Source organism: Lycium ferocissimum, chromosome 11, assembly GCF_029784015.1.
Source record: "Lycium ferocissimum isolate CSIRO_LF1 chromosome 11, AGI_CSIRO_Lferr_CH_V1, whole genome shotgun sequence".
In the NCBI taxonomy this organism is placed as follows: domain Eukaryota; kingdom Viridiplantae; phylum Streptophyta; class Magnoliopsida; order Solanales; family Solanaceae; genus Lycium; species Lycium ferocissimum.
Window position 1 is genome coordinate 25227308 of NC_081352.1, and position 22987 is coordinate 25250294.

A 22987-nucleotide genomic window follows, 5' to 3' on the forward strand; every position below is an offset into this window, starting at 1 on the left:
GCGGTAACGCGGATCTAGCCCTTAAAATATGAATTCACGCGAACCCAATAACATCTTTTAAGACCCTGTATTTGTTAAGAAATTCAATTATTTTTTTTATAAATAGTTGACTGTGAAGTTTTTACTTATGTTAACTTACGTTGATTTTAGGAACCGGATTGGCCTCTCCGGTAACCACTGCATGGAAATTTTAGTCGGCAACATTTTTTCAAAGTCTACGCAGTCAATACCAACTACTGCTATTGTTTGTCTTTTTCCAAGTTCCTCTGCCAATTTCTTCCTCAGTTTTTGTTATTTCCTTCACGTGATTTTCCTATAAATTTGGCATTTTCCTCAATTGCCATTGCACCCTATTTTCCTTCACCTTCAAAGAAGAAGTAATCAAGAATCCACGTATTGCTTACTATTTTATCACAAAATAGGCACATAACACCAACACTAATAGCAAAATCTTGAACTCTCATTAGCCAAAAGCCCTTTAAAACATGTCCTCTTCATCAGCAGAATCGAAAATGGCCCTAGCCAAGACGGTTTTATCGACAGTAGGCTCTGTTGCTGCGACAGCTATGTTGGTCCGTACGATAGTCCACGACTATATTCCACCGGAACTCCATCAGTATCTCTACTTTGGACTCAGAAATATTTTCACTAAGTTCTCAAATCAGCTGACGATGGTGATTGACGAATTTGATGGCCTTGTCAATAACGAAATTTATGAAGCTGCTGTGATCTATTTGGGCAACAAGTTGTCCCCTAACATCCATCGACTCAAAGTCAGTAAGCCTGAGAAGGAGAAGAATTTCAACATCACGATGGAACGGAATGAGGAGGTAATGTCTTGCATATGTATATAAGGAAAAAGGGGCAAATATATCCCTCAATTTTGCTACAAAATGGTGCAAATATGCCTTTTCTGGTGACGGATTTTTTAAAATTATTTAATTTATTTTTTAATTAAAAAAAATACTATGTGGCTTTAAAAAATATCTACCCTTTTTTTAGTAGACGTATTTTTCTAAAGCAACATGATAATTTTTTTCTGGTGGGTCGGGTATGGTTCGTTTCAAAAAATGGGTAGACTTATCTTTTTTTAAAGTCACAGAGATATTTTTTTAAATGAATCAGTCCCGATCCATCAAAAAAAAAAAAATATCATGTGGCGTTAGATAAATATGTCTACTCTAGACCTTTTTTTTAAAGCCACATGACATTTTTTTTAATTAAAACATAAGCTAAATGATTTTTTTTAAAAAAAATCCTATTACGAAAAGGGTATATTTGCACTATTTGTGTAAGGATAGGGGTATATTTGCACCATTTTGTAATAGTAAAGGTATATACTACTTTTTTAACAAGTGTATATCTACCCTAAATGTTTTGAAAGTTGAGGAGTATATTTGCACTTTTACCCTATATGTAACGATAGTTGCATGTTTAATACTATTTGTTATCATAAAAAATTTGGCCTAAACAAAAAGTAGTTTGCTAATGTTTAAAGTTAAATGGATAAGGCATCGTTACCCTTGAACTTAGGCCAAAGTTGTTACAATACACCTTATCTTTTCAGGGTCCTATTACCCCTTGAACTTTTTTAAAAGAGAATAATTATCACCCTAAATGCTGACATGACAAAGAGAGTATATTTCACTCTTTTTGGGAGAGCTAGAAGTATAAAAATATGACACGTGTCATTTTTTAATTGGATTCTTCATATTTAATTACACCTAATTAATTATCATTAAAGTTTAAAGTTTTTTTCAAAACTGATTTTTTTTTTTTTACATCTGAAAAAAATCTAGTTTTCTAGATTTAGTTTAAAAACGGGGTTTGCACATTTTAAAATAATAATTAGTTTTCCATTTTTTTTTTATAAAAATTCAATTTTTTCACATTTTGACAAGAACAAAAACTTTTTCCATATTTTATTTGAAAAATAAAAGTGTCCTAAAAAAATGAAATCATGAAAATCTAGATTTAAAAAAAAAAAATTAAAATCTAGTTTTCCATTTTAAAAAAGAAATCTATTTTTTTCATATTTTAAAAAAATCAAAATTTTTAGTTTTTTTTAATATCAATTTTTCATTTTAAAAAAAAAAAAGAAATTCAGTTTTTCAAATTTTTTTAAAAATTGCCACATAAGAGAAAAGAATTATTAAAAAAATAGCAAACAATAAATATACATGTGCAAGGAAAGTGTATGTCACTCTCCTATAACAGAGTAAATATCTAGTTTCAAGGAGGTAATTATTCCGTTTTAAAAAAGTTTAGGAGGGTAATAGTACCCTGAAAAGGTAAGCGCGTCAGAAGAATCATGGCAAAAGTCGGTTGACGGTAATAGTGCCTTATATCCCTAAAGTTAAGTAAGCACAAGAGACATCATAAGGTATGTGTTTTTATATTATGTGTAGATACGCTGATCTAATTTCTAATTTAATGATAGATCAGTTCAATTTGAATTAGAATTAAGTTAAATGAACATAAGAAGACATACTTTAGACACATCATAATGTGTTTTATGTGTAGATTTGGCAGCTTAATTTGCTAAATTAGAAACGAAGAAACTATGTATGTATAATATAAATAGGGGTATGTTCTCCCGATCAGATCCATGTTTTTTTTTTTTTAATAGTCCACCATTGGAAAAGTGACTTTTCCAATTTCATGTTTTGATTTGAAATATAGTCCATATTAATGAGTTTAGGTAAGCTTTCGCATTTAATTTGTACGGATTTTACTTTTTTGCTACTGAATTTATCCGATGTGAATTCATGTATTTTTAATCGTAAGATTGTTTTTAAATTTTAATCTCAAGGTTTTATTCCAACAGGTGATCGATGTTTACAATGGACAAACATTCAAATGGATTTGGCTCTGCAAACACACAGAGTCTAAACACTTCTACAATCCCAGGGACATGAATTCCACATTAAAATCTGAAATCAGGTCCTTTGAATTGACATTTCACAAGAAAAACAAGGACCTTGTCCTTAATTCTTACTTGCCATACATCATGAAAGAAGCAAAATTACAAAAACACGAAAACAAGACGATCAAGATTCACACTGTGGATTATGAAGCCATGTGCTGTTTACGTGACATGTGGAAGCCGGTGAATCTTGATCATCCTGCCACTTTTGAGACAATCGCAATGGAATCGGACCAGAAAGACATGATCTTGAAGGATTTGGAGAGATTTGTGAAGCGGAAAGAGCATTATAGGAAAGTAGGGAAGGCATGGAAAAGAGGGTATTTGTTGTATGGTCCTCCGGGGACCGGGAAATCTAGTTTAATTGCTGCGATGGCGAATTATTTGAACTTTGATATATATGATTTGGAGTTGACTGATCTGAGGAGGAACTCGGAATTAAGGAAGTTGTTGGTTGGTACAGCCAATAAGTCCATTTTGGTGGTAGAGGACATTGATTGTACCATTGACTTGCAAGATAATTTGGCCAATCGAGCTGTTGTTCATTCAAATGGTTTTAATCAGCAAGAAAGCAAGGTAAATTAGTCTTCCATTTCCTATCTTACTTTTCCTACTAAGTATAAACTGAGATTAATAGGGCGGTGTGTTTCGAATAGGAAAGGATTAAACAGAAAAGTTTGTATACACGATAAAATATTGGGGCTCTGGGGTAGTATGAAATTTGTAGCCGGGGCGTACCCAAGTCGAAAACAACGGTTTTTGATCCTCCATGCTTTTCCAGGTTTAAGTATAACTAATCAATTAGTACCATAAATTGGGTAGGATGTAATTACTTTTTTATTTTTGTTGCAGTAGTTTGATGTGACATGACTGTGAAAAGGATTGAAATGCGTAGTCTGCCTAAGGATTGATCGATTTTTCTTTTTGGCAGATTTTACTAACATGGAACAATAATTTCACCCTCCATTAATTTCTGATTTTCTTGAACAACTTAAAGAGTCGATGATTGGGAAATTTTGGATTTGATATTAGTGTATTGTAAACTTTCCCTTACTAATATATTTTTTTATTGTAGGTGACCTTATCAGGTTTACTGAATTTTATTGATGGATTATGGTCGAGCTGTGGAGACGAAAGAATCATAATTTTCACAACAAATCACGTAGAGAAACTCGACCCTGCACTATTACGACCTGGAAGAATGGACGTGCACATTCACATGGCATATTGCACACCTTGTGGCTTCAAACTTCTTGCTGCTAATTACTTAGGAATTAAAGATCATAAAATGTTCAAAGAAATTGAGGAATTAATTGACACAGCAAATGTGACACCAGCAGAAGTGGCAGAGCAATTATTGAAGGAAGATGAAGTTGAGGATGCACTTAAGGGGTTGATTAATTTTCTTCACAAAAAGATACAAGAGAAGGAAGAGGAAAAGGCTAAGAAAGTGGAAATAACTCAAGTGAAGTCAGTTGATGAGAAGAAAGAAAGTGATGAAAATGGGATTAAAGAAAATGAGGAAGAAAAGGGATTGCCAAATGGGGAAGTAAAAACTACATAGAAGGCAAAAAAGCCTTTCATAGAATATGACACAATATTTCCTTATAAATCATGAAGGAGTCTATCTAATCCATGGGAGTCTATCTAATCGATGGTACAATAATACTTGATTATAATTATAATGTAGTATGTCTTCTCTCCTTAAGAACCAAGTATTGACTATCAATAGCCTATCATTTTCTTCTTTTATTGTCAGTGTATGTAAACAAAGTCTTCTCTCCTTAAGGACCAAGTAGTTTGTCCCCTTAAAAATATTAATCCCACCGTTTCAATTTATGTGAACCCATTTGACTGGGCACGACATTTAAGAAAGAGTGAAAACTTTTGAAACTTGTGATTCAAAATAAGTTTTGAGTATTTGTGTATCAGTAATCATTTCATAAAGTGAATTTGTTTCCAAATTAGGAAAGAATTATTCATTTTAGCGATTAAAAAGGAAATAGGTTACTTAAATTGAAAGTATGAAAGTATTATATATTTATACTAATTAATTTCAAACGCGATTTTTAACGACTTCAATCTCATATAGCTTAAGTTATTTTCGAAAATGGCTAGACATGTAAAAATTCGTGAACTTAGAACACTACTTAAATAGGAATTCATACTTCCACCGGTTTGCTCATGCCAATGCCCCGAGTAGAGTCCACATCTTGCAAGTCAAGGGTCATTTGCACAAATGTCCTTATTTCAGGGCGGTCTTTAATTTTTACCTTCCAACACTTTTCGCGCGACATAAGTTTATATTTCATTCCCACAAGTTATGCCGGACACAAAGAAAACATTCAAAAATCAATATAAAAATGACCAAAAACACATCAAACTCCACAAAAAAGGCACGTTATTTAACTCAAAAAGGATGAAGAACATATGCCCTGAAAAGCATAACTCCCGTTTCTGAACACCACAACAAATTATGAAAATATTACACAACTTATATTGCATAACTTAATTCCTACAGAACTTATGCGGGGCAAAACAAAAGTTCAGTTTCCAAAGGTAAATGTCACAGAAGTTATACCGAGTGAAGCAAGTTAGATTATTTTCATTAAATGAGCAACAGCAACAATCCGTACAAAAACAAGTTTTTTGACAAGAAAAGAAACACAATTGGGCCTCACTTGGAGCCCGTAAAACAGCCCATTTACTGCACCCGAACTCAGTTTTCTTGCTGAAGAGGCATCTTCATCATCAATTTCCCCCCCTTTCTTCAATTTCAATTTCAATTTCAATTTGAATCCTCTTTTGCAACCCTAACAATGACGAAGCAACAAGCTAACTGGTCTCCTTATGACAACAATGGAGGGTAAATTCTTAATTACATGTTCATCTCGATATTTGCACCATATGGCCTTTTTCTCATGCCACTCTTTAAATTTTGTCCTCATTAGTTTAGTTATATAAATTTTAACTCTCAAGATAGTTGCATGATTTTTTTTTTTTTTTTTGTTTTCGGACGAATTCAGCACGCTAAGCTAATGTCAATTGTATAATTTTAATAGTGGCCTCAAAAAATGTCATTTTTGCAAATGCCCACATTTTGCCGAGAATTTTTTTTTTTTTTTGGATAGCTATTTAGAAAATGACCTCTTTTTTTTTTTTTTTTTTTAAAAAAAACAACTTATGGACCTTTTTGATCACGGTCTAAAGATCTCATTTTGAGCGAACTGAAAATCGTATGTGAAAATGTTAGACCATAGCCTAAGATTTTGTAAGTTACTCAAATGCTAGACGATAGTATGTTATATTGTGTCTGTAAAATTAAGAAATATATGAGCAAACATTAGGTTCAAATCTAATGTTATCCAGAAGGATAATAATTTAAAGAGGAACAAAATCTTACGACAACAATGGAGGGTAAATTTTTAATTACATATTTTTGTTACTCTTATATGCTTTCCTCTTTTACTATGTTGATTTTGATTTCGATGCTAATAATATCTGATCCGTACATTGTGTTGCAGAACATGTGTTGCAATAGCAGGTGCAGATTACTGTGTAATTGCTGCTGATACAAGGATGTCCACTGGCTACAACATTCTTACTCGCGATTACTCCAAGATCATTAAATTGTAAGTCACCTTTTTTTTTTCCTCTCTAGTTTACCTTGTGCTTCTTTCATTACCCGAATTATTGTCTTTTTGTTCTTATGTTTGATCTCATACGTACGTTATATCGTTGTAATTTTAGTGTTCTATAGTAGGATAATCATACTTCCTCCGTCCCAATTAAATTTTAAGCAAAAAACGAAGACTTTTGAAATTTGTGGTCTAAAACAAAGCTTAGATATTTGTGTGGCAATAAATTCATTTCACTAAGTGTAATACGAGAATTTTAAAGTTAAGCTGTTTCTAGGTATAGAAAGGTGACATTTCTTCTGAGACAGACTAAAAAGGAAAGTGTCCACATATTGGGACAGAGGGAGTACTTTTTTTATAGGGTTAATAGCATTTTTGGTTCCTTAGTTATTGTAAATTTTGATTAGTCCTTATGAACTCTGACTAAGTACATTTAACCTTCAATTACTTAAAATGTTCACTTTTGATCCCTTTGCTTGTGAAAAATCACATATTCCTGAAGTATTAATAGTTTTAACATTCAATTACGCATGTGTTATGTTAAACTTATATTGTTACTCCATACTTGCAGGTGATGAGCTTCTAAAAATATTCTAAATATGACATATTTCCAACATAGAGGTACCAAACTCACATATTTTAACTAATTGAAAGTTAGATGGGCTGAGTCATATGTTACAAGGACCAAAATTAGAATTTACTCATAACTGTGGGACAAAAAATGTCATTATCCCTTTCTTAAAACTACCTCACCTAATTCCACGTGATACTTGCTACCTCCCACCAACACATGTACCGAGTAACTGTCCATCAAGGCTTGGACAGATGGTAAGAAATCACTAGTGGTCGCTGAGATTTGAACCTAAGATATCATACTTATTAAGCTAATCCTTCATATAATATTATTATAAAGTTTATGAGGATGTTGAAATGTTTGTACCTGAAAGAACTGATTTTTGAAAAATTATCCCTGTTTAATGATTGCCTAGATTTTAGGAGTATACTCCCATTACCTGTGTAAAGTATTTAGCTATTTTATAGGGCGCGTTTCTTAAGTTTTTGCCCTGTCCATATTAGAGTTACTCCAAGATCATTAGCTTGTATGTCCTCCCTTTTTTTCTCTACTTTACCTTGTGCTTCTTTTGTTCCTCGGATTGTTGTCTTCTTGCTCTTTTTTTGAATCTCATACATTAAGTTATCTCATGGCAATTGTAGTGTTCTGGAGTAGGATAATCTTCCTGATTAAGATAATCTTACATAGAATTCAATATAAAGCCTATGAGGAAGTCGTTTCACTTGTACCTGAAAGAGATGAGTTTTGAAAAATTAACTCTGTTTAATGATTGCTAGATTTTAGGAGTCTACTCCCATTTCATGTGCGAATTTTTATCCCTTTTATAAGGCGCGTTTCTTAATTTTTTTCCCTCTCCATGTCTGAATTACTCCAAGATCATTAAATTATTTGTCCCTTTTCTCTCTGTTTTCCCTTGTGGTTCTTTAGTTCCTTGATTGTTGTCTTTTTACTCTTTTTTCTTGATCTCATACATTACGTTATCTCGTAGTAATTGTAGTGTTCTGGAGTAGGATAATCATACTTATCAAGAAGTCTTACATAGAATTTAAAAAGCTTATGAGGAACTCATTTTGCTTGTACCTGAAAGAACTGATTTTGTAAAGTTAATTCTGTTTAATGATTGCCTAGATTTTAGGAGTCTACTTCTATTTACTGTGTAAAGTATTTATCCTTTTATAGGTTGCAATTTGTAAATTTTTGCCTTGTCCATGTTTGAAGTCCTGACTTGTGTCCATGCTCGGAAAAGGGGATCCAGGATTTTAAACCAGTGGCGGTGGGTTCGAATACCACTGCTCCCACTACGTCTTTCAAAATCTATGATGAATTATCAAAAGCAAGGGTAACACAACCACTGCCAGAAGGTTGAATCATCATCAATTGGTTGCAGTCTATAGGATTAACAATTGGATATCCCTACTCTGTATTGTTACATGAATAGTTGAAGTGGATAAGCACACATTTCTGAAAGCCAAAAAATTCACCGCATTACATCATGCTTCTTGGTTCCTTTCATTTTGTTTTAGACTAACATTTATTTAATGAAGCATCCTACTTTTATTAATGATTTTATCTGAATGTGCAGAGCGGACAAGTGTGTGCTGGCCTCCTCAGGATTTCAAGCCGACGTGAGAGCCTTGCAAAAGGTTTTGGCAGCAAGGCATCTGGTAAAATGCTGAAAATTCCAAAAACTATTGGTTCTGTTTTATACTTTGATATGCAGCATGTTAGGTGCAGTTTCACTGATTTTCTCCGCGCTTCAGTCTTGTGCAATATGACTTTATTATGCAAAAAAATAAGCCAGTGGAGAACCAAATCTCCGAGCGATGTATTATTCTCCTTAATTATTCTTTTGATTGTTGATGCTGCTTTAGCCTTGATGTTCTGCAAAAACAAAAACAGCACACACTGTCTAGCAAGCTTTGAAGTCTTTGATTGTAGTTTCTAACCTATAATTTGAAGTTTGCCTAAGTAGTCGTGTTACTAAGATTGGCAATGAACTTAAGGTTTGGGAACATGTGAATGGAATAGAGAGAGGAAAAAGGAGAAATAACCTGGTTGTGCTAAGCAATGTGGGTCAGGGAGAGGGGGAAGACCAGGGGAAGCAGCAGAAAAAGATTGGATTTTGGGCTTATGTTTTATGTTGTTTTTAAGTGAAGTCTACTTTCTTTAAAAAGAAAGCTCATGCAGTGTATAGTTTTTTTATCAAGAAGCTTTAAGGTATATTGTATAACCCAAAAAGCTAAGATGCGCCTTCTTTCGTTCATCGTGATAACTCTTTCTTGATTTTCCTAAATAACCAACATAGTTATCTATGCCTCACATTTTTGTAGCAGTTTTAACTCTATACGATAAAATTGTTTTCAACTCTTCTTATAATTATGTCAATCTAGATGTAAGTCATTCAATTTTTAAAGGAATATTATGTATTTTCTCTCTTTCTTTAATCAGTAAAAGAAGTATTATGTGCTTTCTCTATTTGTGGCTTTAATATGGAAATGACATTGGAAGTATTATGTGTGTTTACTTTTTCAAATTGTCTGCTGTTTAGACATTGGCACTTCCTAATATGATGTTGGAAATGATATTCTGCTTTTATTTTTTTGAAAATAGACCTATCAGCATCAGCACAATAAGCAGATGAGCTGTCCAGCTATGGGGCAGCTACTTTCAAACACCCTATACTACAAACGTTTCTTTCCTTACTATGCATTCAATGTTCTAGGCGGCCTTGACAGTGAAGGTAACAGATTATGGGAGGCTGAGTCAAGGTTTTATTTGTATACATGGCTGAAAAGAAGCTTATTTTTATTTTGTTTTTAAATTCTCGTAGGAAAGGGCTGTGTTTTTACGTATGATGCTGTTGGATCCTACGAGAGGGTTGGGTATAGTTCTCAAGGTTCAGGTTCAACTTTGATCATGCCTTTCCTGGACAACCAATTAAAGTCTCCTAGCCCTCTCTTGCTACCTGCCAAGGTCTGGTTCAACACTTCAGTTTTGCCAATTTTTCAAGTATATTATCTTGTGCTGTCAACCCCAACTAATAATTGCGAGAAAAAAGAATAATTCCATTTCTTGCTAATAAGTTCTCATGACCTGCACAGGATGCTGTAACTCCACTTTCTGAATCAGAAGCCATTGACTTGGTGAAGACATGTTTTGCTTCAGCAACAGAAAGGGATATATATACTGTAAGTCATTTATGTGCTGTGATATCTATGCTATGAGCCTATGACACAATAAGATTTAAGAGCTATATCTATGAAACTTTTGGGTTAGTTAAGTGCAACTGTGTTTTCCATTTATTCTTTCTTCTCCTCTCTTTTTTTTTTTCGCTCCCCATTGATCACTTTTATTTGTCCACTGTACTAGAAATAAATGTTCACATTTACTTGTCCACTTTAGCATATCAAGAGAAAACCAACTTTTTTTCCTGTTTTACCTTATCATTAACTAATACCTAAATCGTTTCCCAAGTCCATTGAAACTATACGCCAATTAATATAGATATTATAGTAAAATATATACCTCGTTTATTATTTCTTAAAGGGAGTGCAAAGTCCACTATGGACAAGTAAAAGCGAATGGAGGGAGTATTTTCCACCGTTGGCTTTGCTTACTAGTATGGAGTGTCTTACTAGTAATCATCATGACTCGCAAGTGATATCTTACGAATACTCTCCTTTTACGAGGCAAAGCTTTCTTAGGTTTTACTTCCCTATCGATCTGGTACTCAACGGATGATTTAATCGTATAAGTGCTGCCGGGAGAAGTTCTATTTGAGAAGTTAACTTTTATCATTATCCTGTTTTTTTGAATGTGCTGCATATTGCAGGGTGACAGTCTCGAAATCGTTGTATTAAATGCTGATGGTGTTCGTAGGGAACAAATGGATCTCAGGAGAGATTGATTTCTTTGTTGTCGGATTCCTGTGATTTAGGTTTGAGTTAGTTCGGAGGGCTTGAGTCGATGCATATGGACAATGAAATCCGAGGATGACCCTTTCTATGGCTCCATGCACAACAGTTGTTAATTTGTTGATCATCTGTGTGACTGCACTGTAAACTGCAGTTCCTGGAAATGCTATGCTGAATTACAAAGAACTGATTGTTTAAACTTATTTAGTTTGAAAACCTTACTCTTTAGATTGATTTACTGATTGAACTAGATTTACTAGCCTTTTTCACCCAAGTGAATTTCCCCGTGCTACCGATCTCCGAGAGCATACCTATTTGGCAACTTTTTGCTAATATATTTAAGTAGTACTTGTAGCTAAGTTCATAACCCGGGAAAGAAAATTTAAATGAAATTCATTTGATCCCTTTTATCACAACACAACACACAATAACAACTCTAATAATATAGTGTGAAAAAAGAAAACTGAAATCATGCCACAGATTGAAACAACCCATTGGCCATAAATAAACAAAAAACCCACAAATAAAAAATATGAATTAAATATTATCTCTTTTTGTTGACATGCCAAAAAAAAAAAAAAAAAAACCTTTTATAGGTTTCCCTTTTTGAGTTCTCCTTTTCTTTACCTAACCTAGCAAAAAGAGAAGTCCCAATAGAAAGCTACCCTTTCTCAAAGACATTACATAATTTATTTTATGCTTTTTTGATTTTATATTTGATTGAAGAGTCATCCCACTTTTTAATTTCCTTCAAATTGGCACTTACAATTCTATATAATGGTTCTCCAATATTATCACAAATCCTTCCTCTTCTCCTTCCTCTCTTATACTTTGGTATTTTTCATTCTTATCTCTTCCATATATAGGTTCTAGACCTCTCATTGTTATCTTTTCCCATTCTTGTTTCTTGTAGGTTCCGAGACTCTACTAAGACACTGCTCCATGAATTTTATTGCTAATGCGTACATGTTTTTTTTCGGTTTTTGATGTTTGGGATCCATGTATCCAGTAATAAGTGAAGTCCTTTCTGGTTTTACCATAAACTCAACCCTTCGCCGTGGTACACATTTAGTCCAATCCTTCTCAGTCGTCTTCCTTTATTGGTTCTAAGTGTTCTCATGAAAAAACAACCTTCCTTTATTCTGAACCCAGTAGTATACTTGGTCCAAAACCCTAAGTTTCGTCCAACCATATATTTGTATTAAATTTTTTGTCAAATATGTATAAATATTAATTTTAGGCTCGTTATAAAGAACTTAACTCCAACTCACAAGCTTTTAAATCCTAACTCCCCTTCTCCCCACACAATCCAGATTAAGCACAAGGTATGACCCATTAAAAGTGACTTAACCATCCTCTATCCCGAACTCACAAGTTCGACCATTCCAGATTCATGCTGCATAGGGTCCATTAAATGTAATTCAATCATTTAGTATCTAAAACTCACTGACTCGACTAATTCAGATTGAGTGACGCACGTAAGGTCAATTAAAGGGGCAGCCCTATTACACCATTAAATAATTCTACAGAGTTACGACTTCTTTTAGTGGAACTAATTCAGGGTCAAGCCAAGAAGATGTCCAACCACTAATGGACCAAAGGAAACATACTTAAAGTAATTTCTATACAATTATATGTACAAGTAAGTATGTTTTGGTTTATCATATTCTAAGAATCACAAAAATATTTAGGACCCAATTGACTGGAATACCTTGACTGAAAACTACTTTTTTTCATAGTAATCTCAAAGACTCAAACTAGCATAAAAAAAAATAAAAAAAAAATAAAAAAATTAAAAAAAAACACACACACACACACACCTTAGCGTAGCTAAGACAGAAAACAATCGAATAGGGAAGTGAAAATTGATGGAGGATAAAGTTCTCACCACGGAAGAAACCAATTCCCTCCATCACTATACCAAAAAGAAAGCTTACAAATTGAAATAAATAAATCTAATTAGCCTCACAAGAAATTCTTTTGCCGAGGCACGCTAGAGGTGCGCGCTATCTACCACAATCAAGGAGATGGCGTTCCACGAGCGTATTGCTCAGTGGACTTTTCATATGTAAGATTTCGTTAATTTGTTCACAAAAACAATCACATGATTCAGCGCCTGTGCATCACAATCACATGGAAGTTGGAATTATAAGGTAACCAACCACTTTACTCAATAATTTATCTGCTTGATATCTCAAGCAATAACCAAGACCTACTTTCAATAACATAAATTTTATTATAATTATACTTAACATCCTTATAATAAATTAATAACGTCACTATTAATATTCTAATCCAAACTAAGATGATTGGCAAAATCAATTGAAATGATCTTAACAACTTTAACTTAAAAAGTCTTTATTTTCCACCCAGAAACCAACCAAATCCGTTCCATACAAGAAAAAATAATTAAAATATCCTTTACAGTAATTATTGAGCAACTCTTCATTATCCAGCAATTCTTTAACGAAAGCTTAAGGATTTTCAAAATTTCCTTTTTCTTACCTAAACACATCCAAAAGCTTTGGGAATCGAGCCATCCTTTTTCGCAAGTCATAAACATCAATACGAAGCTAATGGAATCAATAAATTTCGAATCTGGGTCTTATTTCTTCCCATGACCATCGTTTCATCATAAATAGGCATATTTAATACTAAAACTGATTTAATTGTCAAAATCCAACCAAATGAACTCTAAAATTAGCTCCGTCGATTACTACTGATCATAAATAATATTTCAAGTCAAACAGAATCTTTAGATAGCCAATCAGAGCACGTTTTCCCAAAGTACACAATTTATTCAAATGATTGAATGTCATAATTTCCAAAGTGAAACCTTCTCCCAAAGTGAACAAAATGACATCCGTTTGACTCTCAATTTTGCAAGCAAGTCAAAATAATTATTATGGGTCTTCTGAAATAGTCGACACACAAAACAAAGCAACAGTTCTCAAAACGACCGAACGGGTCGTTACATTGCGTTAAATATAGTGCCTACACTTGTATCCGGATGAAATACATGTCAAAGTGCATTCATATACATTCAGATACTTGTGTATTCTTACAAATTGTGTCAATTAAAATTGAAAACACTGATATGTAGATAATCCAACATACATCTGATTTTTCTTAAACAAAATACAACTAAAAGATATGATATAAAAAAACAATCACAATCAGCATTTCAAATTCAAAATTAACAAAACACTACTAATTAACATCGACTGCTTCAACTATGTCATAATCTATGGCTGGTCTAACTGGTCTTGGTGGCAACTCGATATTACTCATAGCATCATCATCCATCTTCCGTGCATCGAAGTCCCATAGGAGTGCACCTTATCTCGTACGGAGCATCTGTGCATCAACTTGTGCTAAAATACCTTCACCCGAGCTCAGATGTTCAGCAAATGCTGCCACTAGGGGTGTACAAAGAAAACCGACAAACCGCACCAAACCAATAAACCGAGAAAAAAATCTAACTAGTGGTTTGGTGTTGGAAAAAAAAAATCCGATCATAATTGATTTGGTTTGGTTTTAACTAAAAAAAAAAAAAAAAAAAAAAAAAAGTTAAACCGAACCAAACCAAATCGACATTACATGTATATAAATTTCTAAAATATTTTATACATAAAAGATTTACTGATAATGTAATTTATAAATATTTCTTAAATTTTTTCATAGTTTTTACTATCTTTTAACATTTTATTTCAAGTTTGGACTTAGAATTTTGAATGTTCCAATAAGATTTATAACCCATATATGTTAGTAACTCAAATAAAGTCAAAACCAAATCAATATTAATGCTAATAAAAGTAATTCAAGCCTAAAACTAGGAATCAGAATAATGTTGGATATCTATTATTTAGTTTTGCATTGTTAATTTAAACAATGAAAATACATAACTTAATTTTAAATTTTTTTAATCATGTAATTAATACTTATTAGCCGTACTTTGTTAGCATGATTTAGTATATTTTTAGATGATGATTATTTTCATTATGCCTTATTAATTAGCAATATTTATTTTATGCTATTTCGTTATCTTTTTTGTTGAATATGTTATTACAATGTCATCACTCATTTCGCATTTTTGTTATGTTCTTAAGAAACACCTTGATTATATAGTTGTATCTTACTAGGACTAAATAAATATTTGAGGTAAAAGCTATATTTTGTATGAATATTTTTCGGAAAAAAAAAACCCGAAAAATTCGAGAAAACCGAAAAACCCGAAAAAAACTGAATTTTATTGGTTTGGTTTGGTTTATTGATTTAAAAACTCGGCATAATTGGTTTGGTTTGGTATTTGAAAACCTGAACCAACCCGGTCCATGTACGCCCTTAGCTACCACATACACACCACAATCCCTACAAATATGATAGAAATATATGAATGATTCACATGTATGAAAAAAATGTTAAAATACAAGCAAAATACATACATGCTCCTAGGGTCTTGTTGTGGAAAATTGTGGACATAAACTATTTCAAAGTTATCATTCTGTGATATATCTATGTATGCTGGGTGTTTAGACCAATCAGCCATGTTTGTGTGTGTAGAAGCCACTGATATGTAGGTAATGTGACAGAAGGGTAGAAAGCTTATGTATTTTAACCTTAACAACTGCATTATGGCCTATGGCTCGATATAAGTTGTAGACATAAAGATGCCTGTACATAATTGAAGGATACAAAATAGTTAAATACACACATATTTAACAAACAATATTTTCATACAATTGTATCTAAAAAATCTTACCATAAAATACACAAATACATAAAATACCTGTCCATGAATAAAAGTACAACCAAAATTCAATGATTTTCCTCTTTGATGTTGACAGGTATAAGCATATTATCAACTGAATTCCATGGGATATTTGCAAGAAGCTTGTGCCCCTTCACGTAATGACAAATGCGATCTTCTTCTTTGGCTACATTGGCTCTAATTTCCGAGTTGGTATAGGCAAGATAAATTTCATCAACTTTTTGCTTGAAAAGACAGTCAACAGCTATGTATTTGTAAGTGCTTCTTCGGTCATACTTGTCTTTCTTTCACAAGTAGTAGAAAATGACGTCGATGTGCTATTGACATACAAACAGTAAGAACAACAAAAAATACATAATCTAAACCAATAAAATGCAGTCTATTATATGTGTATATAAGTAGGGTCTATTGCACCTCGTCATTCCATAGTTGGTCATTCATTGATAACTGGTAGAACCAATTTTTGTCATCGACGATTGTGATGCCAAAATTATACGTTCCTTCATGCTAAAAAACTGTCATCTTCTTTCTGTAATGGTCTTCCTTATTCTTTCTACAAAAAGGAGAATGCAAAATACAATCACTTAGTAGTTAAATTATACATGTATTACTTTAAGTATAATAAGATGAAAAACATACTTGTTTTCGTGCCTAACCAACAATCCCTTATGAAGTATTACTTTAAGTATAATAAGATGAAAAACATACTTGTTTTCGTGCCTAACCAACAATCCCTTATGAAGCCACGCACGAGATCTATCAAAAAGCTCGGTATCAAGCGGCCCGATAGTAAGATCTTGCTCAAATGGATTACTTTTTGTAAAAAATGCTCTCCTGGATGATTGTCGAACTACCTGCTATATAAATAAGTATATTCAAAATTAACAGTTGAATACACAATAAAAGTTAAATACATTAAAATGTATTTGAATACATACCTGACGCTGAGCCGAAATCCGTCATGAAAGGGGAGACCTGATATTTACTAGGACGTTTGGTTCGACCCACTGATGGATGCACAATGATTCGCGCTTCCGGAATTTGGCTCGGAGGTAACTCATCAGCCAAGTAAAACTGAGATAAGGGTTGCGCGTCCTCTCCATGTTTGTCCGAGGTCTCTAAGACCGAATAATGGACGTATTCCCTACTAGTTTGTTCATGAACTGGTTCCGAAGTCATTGTTGTGCGAGATATATCGGCTAGGACCTTTGCTATCATTCCCTGAAAAAATAAAAAATAAGTCTTTGTTAAATACTTGTATATTTCACACACTATAACTTTGAAAAAAGGCAATTAATGCACTTCAGTATTGTTTGATGATTCATCTTGTTGTATGGCATCCGAATCCTTTTTTTAGACATCGGGCACTTTGCCTGATACGTCACCAGGAAATTGAGCGACACCCTAATAATGGAATATAAATACATTATTTATAGGTAACTGTATTTAAAAAATACAATTTTATGTGATGTATTGTACCTTTGAGTCCTTGTGTTCTCCAAAAAGATCACCTCCTTCTTGAATCTATTCAGTAGAAGCCTTTAATATATCCCCCACTCTCATTGCCATGAGTGACTTCAATATCTGACACCTCACACTGCTTCATACCAACTCCCTTTAAAAATGTGAAATTCAACAAATTAACAAGTCAAATACATGAATCAGTTACATAAATACACTAAAAACAAAATACACCCAAAAACATTAAACTTATAATACAAATAAACTCAAATATACCCAATGTTAAAATCAGTTATACGCCCCAATACATGAAACCAAAATTTCAAATGCAACTAAATACATGAATCAGTAATACAAATCCATTCAAATACACCCAATGTTAACTCAGATATACACCCAAATACATGATACCAAAATGTTAAATACAGTCAAATACATGACCTAGTAATAGAAATCCAGTCCAATACACCTAGTGTTAGATTAATTATACATGTAATTCATATGAATAAATCAGTAAATATAACATATATACCTCTGTTAACTCTACATGACCTGTATCAGTTTGTATTTGTATGTTAGCATCATGGTGTATGTAGTCGTTAGCTGTCCGATGCATGTCTGTCACACCCTTAATCTGATAGAGTGTGATGGGCACCCGACCCTTGTTGGTCGAGCGAACCCGACTCTTGCAAGTACTCATGGCAACCGAATCGGCCCGCAAAACATGACATAAGCATATAATGAAAAATTTTCGAAAAACAAACATGCTTTTCATCTTTTTCAAATCAAATAAACTAGCATCGTATGAAATACAAAACATATGAAGTTCGTAACATAATGCGCCTGATACACATCGCTTACATAGTCGCTACAAAATTGATATATCACACACACGACACTGTCTGCAGGTCTACTACCAACATCTCGGATACCATACAAAAGCACTCGGACCCAAAGCCTCGAGGAAATGGAGCTCGCCAATCCAAAATTGAACGTCTTCCTGCTAACATCATCTATTCATACGTGGGTACCGCGCGGCATGAAACGCGACCCCGAAGAAAGGGGGTCGATGCACGGATATGTCGAGCATGTAAAGCATGGTACGAAGAAAATGAGATCACCACCCAAGTACGGATGCGAAAATGAGCACAATACTAGAATACCAAAGTACTTCGTAACCGAAACGCAAATCGTACATCGCAGGTACAAAGACCAATATACTAATCCGAATGCCAAAATGCTTATTTCCGAAATACAAATCATATATATACATCTTAGCACATCATAACATCATAACTTATCATATGGTGACTTTTAACCGATGTGGGATTACTTTAACCAATGTGGGATTTGCTAAACCAATGTGGGATTTGCACAAAGCAGGTAGGGATTTGCCTAAACCAATGTGGGATTTGCCTAAACCAATGTGGAATTTTACCTCGTCATTGGGTTTGCCCACCATGGGTTTGCCCCACCACCGGGCTTGCCCCACTATTATTGTTTGCCACCACCCATCTCAAATCAACTGATCATATCATCATATATCATATCAAATCATCATATATCATATCCTATCATCATATATCATATCGGACTTCGTATCACATTATATTTCGAAATACACATCATACATATATACGATGCACCCGTAGAAAGGGCTCGGCATACCGGACACATCATAACACCATAATTCATACACGGTTCCCGGCCGAAAAGGGGCTCGGCGAATCCCACATCATACTCGGAAACACATCATTTACGAACAGAAACCATATACGCACATAAATCCTTATTACCGACTCAATAAATGATCAAACAAGCCCTCATTTAAAAGCCAAAACAAATAGTCAAATCGTATTTTCTTCCGAATAGCACTCGGGAACATATCAAACCGAACTTCAGAAATCATAGTCACGTATCAAAATTACTTACATAAAAATCCTTATTTCAGACTCAATCGATAAATATATAATCATACTCGGGGGTCAGAAAGGTAGTCATATTAAGTTCTTTTCAAAAAGTCGTTAGCACTATACAAAGAAAAGTCGCGGGACCCACGGACGAGCGTCAACCCAATCCGGGCCCGCCTATGGAAATCATAGTCATTATACGTCATACAATCATTTACGAGCATATCAAAGCCATCCGGTTCTGTCTATGAAAGTTACGGACGTTCGTAGTTACAAAACTCTTTTGAAAACAAAACTTTTTCTGCAACATTTGAAAACCAATCATACAAAGACATATAAACCATAGCTTAACCACATTAGGGTGCCAACATCAAGAAGCAAATATGAATCATAACCATGCTCGGTTTTACGAATAGAATTACCCCCGAAGCTCATAACATATCATAACTTACTTGCGTCTAGGACATGCCAAAAGAAAGAAAGGTAAGCTTTACATACCTCGTCCGCTTCCTACGCTAATCAGAACTTCAGTCTCAACTTCTCAAAATCTACAACAACGTCATTAGGCATCGAACATTAGTCATAAGCACGTAGGAATCCAATTCCAAATTAACACTTGACCTACAGAAATTTGGGCAGCACTTCCCCTATAATTTCCACAACCCCGAGAATTTAACTCGGCCAATATTATCAACAACAATACCAACAACCATTCTAACAGCATCAATCATTAATTCAAAACGCATCCTAACATTAACAACCTTCTTTCACATAATGCGACGACATTCACTTATATTCAATTCAACCGCATATAACCAAACTAACACCAACACTTACACATTCAATTACTAATCCGAAACCATTCAAACAATATTCAAGACACTTCAAACAATCCGCGCAATATTCAAAACAACTCATCCAATACTCCACTCCACCCGAAACCAACCCAAACCCGAAAATAACAACACAACACATTTCTTTCTTCAAAATTCACAAACTACGCCAACGAGCCATACTTTAACAACATTATTATCATAAATACAAGAAACCATATTACAATCTCATTAGCTTCCAAAACACCCCACAACGATCACCACATCAACTCGAATCATTAAACTCCCATTTTCATCATATAATCCATAATGACAACAACCAAAATACGAAATGAAATTAGTTCATTCTTAACCACACGAGAGGACCTATGTTCGGCCACCACCACACACATATATTTTTAATGATTCTCATCCATTTCAACACACTACAACAACTAAACATGCCAAAGAAAATTAATTCATCACCCTACACAACACACACTTATACACGGCCAACTCACACACACACAACTCAACTTCCACTTGCTAGATTCCATGATTTTCATTCATTTTCACATAACACAACATGTAAAAACCATCCATAACACATGAAAAATGAGATTAAACCTTACCTTCACTTGGTTCTTCCCCGGCTGTAGCTTGTGGTTTGCAAAAATAATTGGTTTGCTTGCTCCAACAATCCCTCCATGTTATTTTACACCTTCTAAGGAGTTGAAACACATGAAGAAAATAATTTTTGAAGAAGAATTTTTTGGTCTTCTTTTTTTCTCCCATGGCCGAATGGCCCCTTATGTTGCTCTCCAAAGTTCTTCAACTTTCTTGAACTTTCTAGGAGCTAAAATATGATGAAGATGATTTAATTAATCATCTTTCTCTCCATATATAATTCATACACATGGCCCATGGCCCACACACACACATGGCCACATATGGCCATTTTCATGAATTAATGAGTTTCCAAAACTTCATTTTTGGTCCCAAATTTTCATGAAATGTCTGACTTTCCATAATTCACTTTTGACCCCAAATTTTTTTCTTATTTCAACTTTACCCTTAACACTCCATACCAATGAAAAGATGAATATGCAACTTGTGCATTGAAACAAAAATCAACAAAATCGAAAATTAAAAGTCTTGTCCATAACTTGTCGCAACCAACCTAGAATATTCCAACGTACAAAGTACGGGGTATAACATCCTTTCCCCCTTTAGAACATTCGTCCTCGACTGTTCAACTAATCGTATAGGGTCTTAAGAATCTCGAGGGGATTTCTTTTATTACCAAAGCACGCGATCTCTTCTACCAACCATTTTTCTTTTCCATCTCCTCTTACCTTGCGAATAACGTGATAAGGTCCGATATATCTCGGTTTAAACTTTTCCTTCTTGTAATTCCCTTTACTCAACTTATAACATTCCAGGCACATTATCTCGTGTCGTCCCTTAATCTTTAACTCACCCTCATGGTATTCACATTATATCTTATTCGTAACCAATCCCATAATATAACACTTCTTAACTCTTTACCCCTTTCTAATCAACTTCTTCCTCTGTACTCTTGTCTTAATCATACTATTACTTCTTTCCCGAGGTCAGCCATACTCGCAACTTACTCAAATCTTACCATTACGGACGCGGCCTTTCAAGTCGCATTACAAACCTACATCTCATTTTCTCTTTATTTCTTCGGGAAAATTTCGGCAGCAGTTTCATATTTCTTACTATCTCAAAACTCGTACACAGAAATACCAACAATGCCTCGCAGGCAAAATACATATATATACATATCATATCATATCGTGTACCCACACAGGCTCCCAATATTATCAACAGTACACAAATGATAAACATACCTCGTATGCCTAACTCAAACGGCACTTGTTACACTTTCTTGTTTACTTTCCCTTTTAATCTTCAACTTGTATTTCAATCATACTTCAATATCTTACCCGACACATATCTTTCATACCTTTACTTACCTGCGTGCTTTGTAACTTCCGACATCATCAGTCACCTTCTTCTATCGATGCCATTCTTCTGCTGAAATCAAAGGTCAGTAGAAAGAATCTCATTCCCTATGACTTGGCTCTATGGCACGATCTCAAATGTGAAAGAAGAGTAACCATCCTAAATGCCCGGTAGCCTCCTGTTTATAAATGTGGCGCGCAACACACCATAAACAAGACTCCACCGGACACGACTTCTTTGCGACAACCCCTAGGACGAACTGCTCTGATACCAATTTGTCACACCCTTAATCTGATAGGGTGTGATGGGCACCCGACCCTTATTTAGGGCCGAGCGAACCTACTGACTCTTGCAGTACTCATAACCGAACTGGGCCCGCAAAACATGACATAAGCATATAATGAAAAATTTTCGAAAAACAAACATGCTTTTCATCTTTTTCAAATCAAATAAACTAGCATCGTATGAAATCTGTAAACATATGAAGTTCGTAACATAATGCATACAATACATCGGCTTACATAGCCGCTACAAAAATCGACATATCACACACACGACACCGTTCGCAAAGTCTCTACCAACATCTCGTATACCATACAAAAAGCACTCGTACCCCGCAAAGACCGAGGAAATGGAGCTCGCCAATCCAAATTGAACGTCTTCTCGCTAACATCATCTATTCATCCGCGGGTACCGCGCGTACGAAACGCAGCCCCGAAGAAAGCGGGGTCAAGATTTAATATGTACCGAGCATGTAAAGCATGGCATACGTAAAACGAGATCACCACCGAAGTACGAAAGCGTAAAATGAGCACAATAGCTAGAACACCAAAGTACTTGCATCTGAAACGCAAATCGTACATCAGAGGTACAAAGACCAATATACTAATCCGAATGCCAAAATGCTTATTTCCGAAATACAAATCATACATATACATACCGTAGCACATCATAACTTATCATATGAGCGACTTAACCGATGTGGGATTCGC

General features: G+C 34.3%; 2 protein-coding genes across 3 annotated transcripts; both read left to right on the top strand.

Moving 5' to 3' along the window:
• Positions 1-307: 307 nt before the first annotated feature.
• LOC132037293 (AAA-ATPase At3g50940-like) lies at positions 308-4741 on the top strand. The gene is made up of 3 exons (XM_059427784.1): positions 308-830; positions 2828-3502; positions 4002-4741. Exons 1-3 carry the CDS (start codon positions 486-488, stop codon positions 4488-4490), a joined length of 1509 nt encoding a protein of 502 aa, XP_059283767.1. The 5' UTR covers positions 308-485; the 3' UTR covers positions 4491-4741.
• Positions 4742-5629: 888 nt separating this feature from the next.
• On the top strand, positions 5630-11304 carry LOC132036779 (proteasome subunit beta type-1-like). 2 transcript variants are annotated; one of them, XM_059427158.1, is made up of 7 exons: positions 5630-5792; positions 6451-6558; positions 8721-8802; positions 9749-9878; positions 9969-10111; positions 10240-10326; positions 10971-11304. In XM_059427158.1, exons 1-7 carry the CDS (start codon positions 5746-5748, stop codon positions 11043-11045), a joined length of 672 nt encoding a protein of 223 aa, XP_059283141.1. In that variant the 5' UTR covers positions 5630-5745; the 3' UTR covers positions 11046-11304. The 2 variants fall into 2 exon arrangements, with proteins under 2 accessions (XP_059283141.1, XP_059283142.1); XM_059427159.1 differs by lacking the exon at positions 5630-5792 and adding an exon at positions 6310-6343.
• The last annotated feature ends 11683 nt before the right edge of the window (positions 11305-22987 follow it).